This window comes from Sceloporus undulatus, chromosome 2 (genome assembly GCF_019175285.1).
Source record: "Sceloporus undulatus isolate JIND9_A2432 ecotype Alabama chromosome 2, SceUnd_v1.1, whole genome shotgun sequence".
Lineage (NCBI taxonomy): Eukaryota > Metazoa > Chordata > Lepidosauria > Squamata > Phrynosomatidae > Sceloporus > Sceloporus undulatus.
In genome coordinates this window covers 329,021,820-329,034,289 of record NC_056523.1, presented here as the reverse complement: position 1 = coordinate 329,034,289, position 12,470 = coordinate 329,021,820, and the positions used below count along the sequence as shown (strand labels likewise).

The 12,470-nt window shown below is 43.5% G+C and overlaps 1 protein-coding gene across 1 annotated transcript in view; it reads right to left on the bottom strand.

Annotated features, from left to right (window-relative positions):
• CELF4 (CUGBP Elav-like family member 4) overlaps nt 1-12,470 on the bottom strand; it is an 817,890-nt gene that overhangs the window by 144,397 nt on the left and 661,023 nt on the right. Inside the window, exon 4 of the mRNA XM_042453288.1 lies at nt 11,685-11,764. Within this exon, the coding sequence (XP_042309222.1) occupies nt 11,685-11,764 (80 nt within the window). The remainder of the gene's footprint in view (nt 1-11,684; nt 11,765-12,470) is intronic.

The following is a 12,470-nucleotide window of genomic DNA, read 5'->3' as shown; positions in this document are numbered from 1 at the left end:
ATTCAAATAAAATAATAAAAATGTCCAAAGATCTTTGTTGGGTCAATCAGATTTTTTCAGTTACACGTTACTTTAATTTTTTTCACAACCAGTATTTGATTGTCTGAGGTGGGAATGGGTAAGTCACTTAGCTGTCAAAGCTAATAGCCACTGATGTCCCAGATCTCCGTGTAATGGTCTAATCCTTCTTGTTTGTTTTAAAGCCCTAAGTGAATGGCTATCAGAACAAATTTTGGCAATTAATTAGATGTTAATTGTTTGATGTTGTAAGAGGGAAAAATACTTATATATCCTGACTTTGTTGCCAATCGGATAGTAATAAGGATAAAGAAGAGGAGAGTAATCATCATCATCATCAACAACAATTACATGTCTTATATATGTGTTATTAGAGTGTTCAAACCACACCACAGTCATTATCTTGCAATCTGCACAATAACAATACAAGACAAGATGATATAATTATCTTTGTATTCCAGCAAAGGGTCAGGGGATGCTGTTGTCAAAAATAACTTTTCTAAAGAGGGTGCAAACTTAAAGGGAAAGAGGAAGAAAGGCAAGGAAAGAGAGGAAGTGAGACACATACACAGAGCCATTGGCTTAAGACTGTATTCATGACACAGATGAGGTCTATGCCTGAATTAGAATCCGATGTTTTAGTTACTGTCTTACTGCCAACAAGTCATATAGTTCAGCTTTGTAGAAAGAAAGAAAAGAAGAAAGACAGGAAGGAAAGAAGGAAGAGTTTAAGAGATTGCTATTTTGATATTAAAAATCTGCAGTAGTAAAGGCAATTAGTACTCTACTTTCCTTTTTAATGCCTATTCAGGCATATGAAATAAATAAAAGCATGCTATCAGTGGTAGTTGGTGACTCCTATGTAAGGAGATCTTTGAGACTAACTGCAATAAATTTGCGGGTCGCAAGAGTTTTCATAGACTTGAGTCCACTCAGATGTGTAGAGTGGAGTATCCAGGAACAGTCCTGTATAAGAAGACTGTCTGTGTGAATAATGATAAAAATGCAAAACTTATGGGTATGGAGATGAGGGGAGAGATTCAGATTTAATGATGGTCACTGAGGGACAACGGCAGGAGCAAGGATGTTGCCTAAAGCCAAGGTCAGTAGATGACCATATGAATGGTTTGGGGAGTTATTGGAATGTAGTGTGGTGCTGGTTGTGAACCAGGAAAGAAATGTTAACTATATTAACAATGTAGTGTATAGTGTGTGCCAGGCAACTGTCATCTCTGTTCAGCCCACTATCAAGGGACTGCAGTTTGTGGATATATTCCACTTCTTCTGATTCTAAAGATTAGCATACATAGCTTTTAAATTGCAGTTTCATTGGAAGCGGCTTTGGCGATGCTGACTGCATGACGCCGCGTCCCAGACATAGATGCCCTATTCCCCAGGTGTCTCTTTTCATTCACAGGGAAAATCCCATGAATGAAATGGCAGTCTCACAATGTTAAAGGTGGAGAAAGTCATTCGCAAATCAGTTGTGTGATTGCCAGTCATCTGGTGTCAGTGTCCCCTCCTCCCCTTCCCCATCACTAGTCCTTTTAACCCCCTCCCCCAAGTTTCCCCTTAATTTTGGAGCTCTCAGTTTAAGCTTTAAAAAACCTTTTAGGCTTCAACCATGAATGGGAAGAGGTGAGGTGGCATCTGCATATTTTCCCATTTTAATTATATTGTGTGATTGTAGTGAGAAAGGGGCTGGTGTAATAATCTCCCCTCTTTCCAATTTTCCTTTATAGTTTTTATTTATTTATTTAAGGACTGCTGTTCTGAGGCTGAGATGGAGTGCCCAAGGAGATGTCTCCTGTATCAATGACATGGTGAATATGTTCCAGGTTTTAGAAAAAGTTAAAGGTGCTGTCCAAGGTGCTGAATCTATCTGGGAATATAGAGCTCAGCAGAGCTGCTGTCCAAGGGGATAGTTGTTTTCAAGTTTGGTTTAAACCCTGGATTCACCACCCACTGACATGAGTGCCACCAGCAGTTCCTGCAATGGGAGTTATTTGGAACTGATCCTGAGTTCCATAGCTTTGATTTCCCTGAGATACAGGATTAGGACTGCATTGTATATGAGAGTTGCTGGCATTGCCCTTGCTGGGATTTTTGGAAACGGCTGGTATGTACAGAGGTGGAGGAAGACAAAACGAGAGCTTGAACGACAGACAGAAAGAGAAGGAAAGTTTCTTCTATGAAAGCAACAATCCAATTTGAAACCAGTCCCTTCTGTGAGGAACGGTGACAGAGGCTGCTCTGTTCCTGTTAATTTTCGCGGCGCAGCTGTCAGCAGGTCTGTAAATAGTACTCCGCAAAGCCAACACTTTCCCATCCACACATCAACTGTTCAATTAACAGAAGAAGGATATATAAAGTGTGCCACAGCCTTTGATGCTTCCCAGCAATTTATGAAAGTGTACACAAATCTAATTACAAGCCCCACTGCTTTCCATTTACATGGCTCCTCTTGAGTTTGGAGCTGTTTAGATCAAAATAATTGTTAAAAAATATATCAAGGCTGATCTACAGCCCTGGCCCCCCCGTGATTGCTAACCTCCATTGCCATCCCCCTTTCATCAGACAAGTTTTTGCACACTGAGCGGTTGGGCTCCACAATGCATATACAATGGCACTTCCTAATTGTGTGTGTGTACTACACAAGGATACAACTTCATCAAGGCTACACTCTGCTTGGAATTCTATTAGTGCCTTATGCTTGCATCAGTCTCCTTCCATGAGCAGTTGGCCACTTTAGTTCAATGTGGAATTGACGCCTTCAGTTTAAGATTGTGGAAGAAGAGCTATTATGCATGGACAGGAATGTGCATTAATGTGCCTCCATACTGCACACTGTGCATGCGGACCTACATGCCCATTTATTTCAGCAGTGTCACAATAGACAAATGAGGTGATGTTGCTGGACTCCCATGTACCATAACTCAGTGACTGGCATCCTTTTAATGCCACACATAGGAGTAAGTGAACCTTCCACCTGCATATGTCTTTCTTGGTCACTGCAGAGTTTGGTATTCCCATCCTACCTCAACAATTAAGTCCCTCCAGACCTATTATAGAGTCACTGCAGCCCCCCTGCACAGACTTCCTTGCCTGGTGAGGGGGAGGCAAAGAGAACGGAATATGTCTCTGTAGCCACACATGAAATAATTACATCTTTTGCTCTGACCTCCCAGAATATCCCAACAGAAGCAGACAATTCACTATTCAGATTAGCAACATAATAGTTTATTATGCCCCAGCAGGGGTCAGATACTCATTAGTGGACAGGTAGTTGTGGGGCAATGACACCTCTTTGTGCAACAAATTTAGAAAACACCGCAGGATAACAAGTGCCTATGTCATAGAATCATAATCAAGGATCATAGAATCGTAGAGTTGGAGAGACCACTAGGGCCAATCCGTCACAACCCCCTGCCATAGAAAATCCAAATCAAAGCACCCGAAGACGGCCATCCAGCCTCTGTTTAAAGACCTCCAAGAAGGAGACCATCACCCCTCCGAGGAGTGCATCCTCCACTGTCGAACGCCCAGTCAGGAAGTTCCTCCTAATGTTCAGTGGAATCTCTTTCCTGCAGCTGCCCCCATTGTTCCGGGTCGTTCTCTGGACGCAGACACAAGCTTGCTCCCTCTCAAATAGAATCCCTTCAAATATTACACCGGGTGCCAGATCACTCTTACCTTCTTTTCTCCAGGCTCAACATCCCCAGCTCCCTAAGTTGTCTATAGGGCATGCGTTTCCAGACCCTTCACCATTTTGTTGCCCTCCTTTGGACCGCTCCATTCTCACGTCTTCTGAAATTGTGGTGCCAAACTGGACACAAATCTGGTGGGGCCTGACCAGAGCCGAATACAGGGACTATTACTTCCTTGATCAGACACTATACTTCTATTGAGCAGCCTCAAATAGCATTGCCTTTTTAGCTGCCGCATCCACACTGTTCACTCTAGTGCAATGTGGTCTACTTGGACTCCTAGATCCTTTCACCACGTAGTTTCCTTCAGCCAGGTGTCACCCTCCTCTATTGTGCTTTTATTTTCCGCCCTAAGTGCAATACCTACATTTCCGGTTGAATTCATTTTTTAGCTTTGGTCGCTTTCAGTCTATTCAGGTCATTTGCAATCTTGATCCTGTCCTCTGGGTATTAGCTTCCCCCTACTTGGTATCTGCAAATTTGCTACGTTGCCTCCCAAAGTCATCCAAGGTCATGATAAAGCTGTTGAATCGCACGGGCCAGACAGAGCCCCGTGGGACCCCACTGTCCACTTCTCTCCGATGAAAGCGAGCCATGTTGAGGCACCTTTGGTTCGGCTGTAAACCAATTACAGATCCATTAACAGTTCCTTTGTCAGCCCAACATTTTACAAGCTGTTGCAAGAATGTCAGGGAACCCTGTCAAAGGCCTTAGTGAAATCAAGATATACTATATCCACCGCATTCCCTCATCTACCAAGCTGGTAATTATCATGAAGAGATCGTTTCGTCTGGCCTGACTTGTTTCCTGAAACCCAGTTGACTTTGTGATTATGGCATTGCCTTCTAGATGTTCACCGATCTCTGTTTAATGACTGCTCCAGAATCTTTCCTGGGATGAGTCAGCCTAAATGGGATAATTGTTGGGCTCCTCTTTTTCCCCGTATGAAGATGGGGACACGTTGCCTCCTCCATCTGCGGGTCTTCTCGCTCCAAGATTTTCAAAGATGATTGCCAATGGCTCCGATATGACATGCAGTTCTTTTAATACCTTGGATGGCGATTATCTGGTCCGGAGACTTAAATTCATTTAGATTAACAAGGTATTCCTCTACTATCTCTTTACTTATTCTGTGCTGAATCCCCTGATCTGTCCTCTCCTCCATTATCCTCAGGTGAGCACCTTTGCCTTTTCTGAGAAGACGGCAAAGAAGGTTTATGTAATTCGCCTTTTCTCTGTCCTCTGTTTAGCACTTTGCCATCTTTTCCATGCAGTGGCCCTACCATTTCTTCTCTTCTTCTCTTCTTTTGCTGCGGACATATCCCAAAATCCATTTTTGTTCTTTTTAACCTCTCTAGCAAGCCTGAGTTCATTCTGTGCTTAGCTTTAGGCTTTTCTGACTTACCCCTACACATGCCTGCTATCTGTTGAATCCTTTTTGTGATTTCCCCTTTTTCCATTTCTTATACATCTTCCGTTTCAAACTTCGCTCCGTTGAAATTTCCTTAGCATCCATCCTGGTTTCTTTGAGACAACTCCCGTTTTTTCTTTCTCACTGGAAACGGGTTGAAATTGTGCCTTCAGTAGCTCTCTTTTGAGAAACCCACATCCGTTCGTCCTGAACTCCTTTATCTTTTAGTATTTCGACATGGAATCGCCCTCAATACTTCTCTAAGTTTTACTGAAATCCGCTCTCCTAAATCTAGAATGCGTGTTGACTCTGCCTGGCTTCTCCTTTCCATTGTATAACAAACTCCAGGAGAACATGGTCACTTCCACCTAATGACCCACTACTGCACCCCATTAACCAAGTCATCCTTGTTGGTGAGGATCAGATCTAAAATAGCGCTGACCCCCTGTTTGCCTCTTCCACCTTTTGGACCATGAAATTGTCTTCCAGGCAAGTGAGGAACATTGTTAGGCCTGAGGATTTTGGCTGAGTTTGACTTCCAGCAAATCAGGATAGTTGAAGTCGCCATCACTACTACATCTCTCTTTTCTGACTGTGTGGTCATCTGTTCTAGAAAATACCATCCAATTCCTCCGTCTGACTTGGGGGTCGTAGTAGACTCCCACGTAACATCCTTGTTGCTTTCCCTTCCCTTTGATTCTATCCAGATGCTCTCCACCTGGCTTCCATGATTGATGTCCTGGATCTCTTCACTGGTGTAAATATCTCTGACATATAGTGCTATTCCTCCTCCTTTCTTATTTGACCTACTTCTCTTAATAAGGTTATACCCTCTATTTCCCCATTCCAACATGAGACTCATCCCACCAGGTTTCAGTGATGCCTATATATCAATTTGCTTTGTTTTACGGAGTTCGAGTTCATCTTGCTTATTTCCCATGCTCTGTGCATTAGTGTGGAGACATCGCAGACCATGGTTCCCTTTTACTTGCTGCCTGTGCAAGTTTTTTTGCCCCCACTGTTGGGTCCTGCACTGTTGCCTTTTTTCCTCTATGTCAGTTTGGACTATTTTCGCCATCCCCGTTCGCCTCCTTATATATGTCTCCCTTCCCTCGGAACACTCAGTTTAAAGCCCTCCTGATCAAGTTCGTCGAGACTACAGTGGTGCCTCGGGTTACGAAATTAATGCGTAACGCGGCCGCTTTCGTAACCGCGAACAGCCTTGTAAGCCGAATGCCCTAGGCGCTAATGGGGAAAAGCCGCGATTCCCGGCGAGAAAAAGCCGAAAAAAGCACCAAAAGGTTTTTCGTAACCCGAAAAAACATTAGAACCAACGAAACAATAATTCCTATGGGATTTTTTCGTATCCCGAAAATTCGTAACCTGGGTATTTCGTTATCCCGAGGTACCACTGTATGGCAAAAAACATTTCTTCCAACTGGCGTAGATGCAACCGTCCGCTGCAAGAAGTCCTACCTCATGGAACCGCAGCCATGATCGAAGAATCTAAATTCCTTCTCATTCTCGGCGGCAACATCTGCGAAGCCAGTGTTCACATCCGCTAATTTTCCTCTCCCTTCCTGGACCATGCCCTTCAACTGGCAGAAGAGACGAGATGACAACCTGTACATCCATTCCTTTCAGCTTCCTACCAAGCGCCTTGTAATCCTTTTGATGTTCTGAAGGCTGTGTCTTGCAGTATCATTAGTTCCCACATGGACCAAAGGAAGGGGTATTTGTCAGTAGGCTTGACCAGTCTTGTGCGCCTCTCTGTCACATCCCAGATCTTGCACCTGGAAGACAAACACCTCTCGAACATCCTGTCAGGCCTACAAATCACTGCTTCTGTACCACCTCAGCAAGGAGTCCCCCACTACGACCACACGCCTACCTCCGAGGCTAGCACAAACTGTTCCCTCGGTGGGACTCTCAGGCTTGCTCTGCTCACGTCCTGAAGTCTGTCACGCTGCTCTTCTTCATCCTCCTTTGATATGGGAAAGACTTCGAATCGATTCTCTAGCTGCAAGCTACCCAACCAATTCCTTCTTGGCTTACTTCTCTTTGTGACATTCCTCCAGCTGTCTGCCTCCTCTGTTTGGCAAGTGACCTCTTCAACCCTAGCATCTTCCTCTGCGTGGTACTCATCCAAGATGGTTAGTTCTATTGTGTCAGGGAAATCCTCTTGTTCCCTAATATGCTGAAGTGTACTACTCTGCTACTCGGCAGCCAGCTGCTGCACTTTCTCTCCTCCAAGAGTGCTACCAACTTGCACTTGGTGCATGTGAAGTTCTCGACTTTCTGTAGGCAAGAAGAGAAAACATCCCACAAGAGTTGCAGGTGACTGCAGCAGATCCCTCTCTGTCCATACTGCAAAGTCTTAGTAATGAATATAACAGTCAATCTAGTGGGAATGCTCTTAAAGGAATGTATGGCTGCTATCTGTATACTTAAGGCAAGGTTTCTATTCAATATCTGATTCATTAACCTGTGCCACTGAGTAGAGTTGTTGAGTTAAAGAAAACTAAAACTAAAATGGCTGCCCAGCAGCTCCTCTCCTTCTCCTCTCCTGGCCGGACTGCTCTGGAGGCTCTGGAAGTTGGTATATAAGCGAGTCTGCTAGCTCCGCCCCCCTTGTGACTCACAGATGTGACTCACCAGAAGCTCCACCCCTTCAGCAACGAGCACACGGTCTCAAGCACACGGTCTCAAAAATGGCTGCCAAGCAGCTCATCTCCTTCTCCCTCTCTGGCCGGACTGCCTCTGGAAGGCTCTGGAAGTTGGTATATAAAGCTAGTCTGCTAGCTCCACCCCTGTGACTCAAGATGTGACTCACAGACGCTCCACCCTTCGCAACGAGCACACGGTCTTCAAGCACACAGTCTCAAAAATGGCTGCCAAGCACCCTCTCTTCTCTCTCTCTGGCCGACTGCTGTGTATGTCTGTGTATGTTAACAACAGGATTCCAGTGTTATTTGTTCTGACACAAGATCTCTCTCAACCAGATGCTGGGAACAGTGACCTTCCCGAGTGGACCCTTCCACATGCCATACTTGTAGAATGCCATTCAGCTATGGGCTCCCTTATGTTTTGATTCAACACTGGAATTTTTATATCAGTGGTCTAAAGATGGCTACTGAATACACGAAATGGAAAAGGGTGGGGGCAGGAGAGGAGAATCAACACTTCTGTCAAAGAAAGTTGCCTTTTGGAAACTATTAGGCAACATATGTTGTGAGAATGGGAAGCCACAGTGGAGCAATAATCCTGACAGATGTGAAGGAGCAGGAGTTTGCCACAGGAGCAACTGGCTTGAGATCTGACAAGAATGATGATGGAGGCCCCAGCTGGCAGAACATGAGGACGAAGAAAGTGGTGATGGAATTGGCTGAACTATGAGAAGAACTTAGGAGCTGGGAAAACAGCTGGACAAGGTGGAATGAAGACAAGGAGGCACCACCTCCTCTTCTAGAATGAACTTCTATGCAGTAGGACTGATGGAAAGGCCTAAAACAATCCGCCTGAACCTGGCACTTTCCAGATGGCTTAGACTACAGTTCTCATCATCTCATCATCATGATCAGTAGGATGGTGGCAGATGTAAGCCCATCCGTTCCCTGCTTTATATCCTAGAATCCTACAATCCCAGGGTTGGAAGAGACCCTAAGAGACATCCAGTGCAACCCAAAAATATATATTCCAAGAATACACAATCAAAGCACTCCTGGCAGATGGCCATTCAGCCTCTGTTTAATAACCTCCCTGAACTGGTCCTCTTGGTGTATGGTTTCCAGACCTTTTAACATTTTGGTTGACCTCTTCTAGACATACTCCAGCTTTTCCACATTCTTCTTGAATTATGGTGCCCAGAACTGGACACAGAAGTCCAAGTGAATTCTGACTAGTTCTGAACTGTGACTAATGTCAGCTTACAAAATAGACAGAATTACATTAAGAACACATATGAGCTGAAATTCTGAATGCTTGCAGACCTATGTTAGGCTCCCTTGATTTATGGAACAGCCTCTGAAGTCCCCAGTTGACCGTTCCCTACTTTGTGGCCAGATGTGAAATGAGCACAGCAATGGAGAGACCTTCTGAGAACATTAGTAGATCTCAGCACTGATGTCATCATTTTGCATCCCATCCTGGGAGATGTTTTTGTGGATCCTGCCTTATGAATGAATGAATGAAAATTTATTTATACTGTATACCGCTATTCCTACATAGATTATAGCGGTTTACAACATAAAATGATACAATTATAACAACATATATCCCCAACAGTGTAAACAAACTAACCATAACCAGTTCAAAGCTATACAAAATACTCTAAAAAACATTATATTACAACCATTAAAACCATACCATTAAAGCCATACAACAAAGTAGCTGGATCGAACAATATGCAAGAAGGGAGAAAAGAATAGTATTAAGGCACATAGGGGAAAGCTTGACGGAAAAGAAAGGTCTTCAAATTTCTCCTGAACAAATCTAGGGAGGTGTCCTGAAGGACAGCATGGATGTGAGGTTTTTTTTCCAGAGGCTGTAAATTAAGGGCCTTTTTTTTGGTGGCTTACAATGGAGGGATAATAGACGGTTCCCTGCCCTCAGGCTTACAATCTAAGGGAACATTCACAATGCATGTAAAAAGGACCTATGCTGCATTAACCCTGCAAAAATAATGCAGCCCTGCACACACATAAGGGATACTTGTATCCCTAACAAGATGCCAGACAGTTAAAAAAATACCAAAAGTTGAGATCAAAACAGTACAAACTTAATCCCCATGCCTCTAATATGAGAGATATAATATATACTATTTTTGTGTCCCTTTCAGTCACTTCTAACCTATGACAACCCTAAGGAGAACCTATCATGGGTTTTTCTTGGGAGAATTTGTTCAGAGGAGGTTTGCCCTTTCCTTCCTTTAGGGTTGAAAGAGTGTGACTTGCCCTACATCATCCAGTAGGTTTTCATGCCTGAGCAGGGATTCGAACCCTACTCTCTCAATACCTTAGTCCAACACTCAGACCACTACACCACACTGTTTATATGCAGGTTGAGTTTCCTTTACCTGGAATTCTGAAATCCGAAACATTCCAAAATCCATTTGTTCCCATGAGTGGCTAAGACAGTGATCCCTTTGCTTACTGATGGTACATAAACTTTGTTTCATGCACAAAATTATTTAAAGTGTTATGTATAAAATTATCTTCAGGCTGTGTGTAGAAGGTGTATACAAAACATAAAGGAATTTCATGTTTAGACTTGGGTCCCATCCCCAAGATATCGCATGTATATGCAAATATTCCAAAATCCAAAATTCCCTAACATCCAAAACACTTCTGGTCCTAAGCATTTTGGATAAGGGAGACTCAACCTGTATTATATATATGAGATAATATAATCTTGCCAAGCTTGTGTAAAGCAGGGTTGGGCAGCTGTGAAAAGATTGGGGGGCATGTTTCTACCTCTGAAAATCTCAACCCCCTTCTTAATACCCCCAAATGCCTTTCCTCCCCTCTGTTTCTTCTCCAAAATGATGATCAGAAGTGATGCCACATAATTCCCTGTCATATTATGGAAGGGAAATAGAGAAATTGAGGTATTTGGGGGTATTTGCTAATTTTTTTAATGGGGTAGTGGTGGTGATTCTGGGGTCTTTGAAGGACTGGCAGTATGGGTTCAGGAACTGCAAAAAAGGTGTAGGTAGGAGCCACATGTGACTTCAGGTCACATTTTCCCTACCTCTAGTGTAAGGATTACAACTATCTGAGGCCTAACTTCACGTGAGAGGGAGTTCCACAGCCTGAGATCAGGCACCAAGAAGGACTATAAAATTACTAAGTATAATTTTTGGAAATGGTATTCTAGGACCTAAACACCCAAAAGGCACCGAAGCACAGTGTTTCCCCCCGTAATTCTAGGAGACAGTAGAAGACCAGGCTTGGTGAGCCAAGCATCCATCTTTATTTAAGGAAAGAAATGCATTTCTGCCTCCTGCCATGAAAAGAATGGAACATGCATTCTAATATAGTTTGCCAAAGCTGCCAGGTCACTACTGCAAAGTGCATGTGCTGAGAAAATGCCATCAAGCTAACAAATAAGATAGTAGTTTTGACTTCTAGTCGTCTGTTGATAATGTACAGCCTCCTGTTAGGTGAACAACCATTCACCAGTCCTTGCTGCATAACCCATTTGCCCATCTCATGCCATTTTGGGGAACAAAATACAATGTAACGTGAAGTCTAAGGCTTTCATGGATGGCATCCATAGTTTTTTGTGGGTTTTTCGGGCTATGTGGCCATGTTCTAGAAGAGAACAAAAAACTACACAATGCAACCTTCACAGTGTTAGGCAATATAAAAGCATTTTGCTAGGTTAGCCCATGCAAAGCCATGTTTGTTCCCCCTTCAGCACCAGATCCTATCTGATCTTGAAAGCTAAGCAGGGTCCAGCTTGGTTAGTACTTGCATGAGGGACGAACAAGGAATACAATGTGCTATTTGCTATATTTCAGAAGAAGGCAATGGCAGGCTGTTACTCACCGGCATTGTCTGGCTTCCATGCAAGGCATTAATGGCTGCCTGGGCTTCCGCATGTGAGGAATATTTCACAAACGCACACCCTGCAGAGAGAAAGAGATGGAAAAGGACAATAAGAACAACAGAAAACACAAAACACCAACAGAAAGGCGAGGTGGAGAATTGGATTCAAACCAATGGATACAAGTTATAAGAAAGACATCTTTAAATAAACCAATGGACTGGGCATCTGTCAAGGGTGCTTTGACTGTGGATTTTTGCACAATGTTGGGCCAGAACAGCGGTGGAGAAGATGTGACCCATGGGCTGCATGCAACCTCCAAAACTGTTTTGAGGGGCCACCAGGGTCCAAAATATTTTTTTAGTCCCCCCCCCCCATTAGAAATGCTGGGACCTTTTAGACCTAGGAAAGGTCTACTGTTTATAGGAAGTGATCAGGAGCTAACTTCCAGGTGATTTCTTGTTGCAACAAAGGCCTGTCCTGGGCCAAGAATGGCCAGAGGGGAATACCTAGAGGATATTTGGGAGCATTTGGGGTCTAAAATAATTTTTTCATAGGTGATGCAATGGGAGGTGGCCTGGGGTGCATGACAGTTGCCCACTCCTGAAGTAGAAGGACCATGGAGTCTCTTTCAACTCTATGGCTATATGAAGATGCAATTATATGCAGAGTTTCTACTTGTTTATTTTTTAACTTTCATAGTTTACATGCTGATACTATTTTGGTTGGAAGGTTGCTCTTCTTCTTCTTCTTCTTCTTCTTCTTCTTCTTCTTCTTCTTCTTCTTCT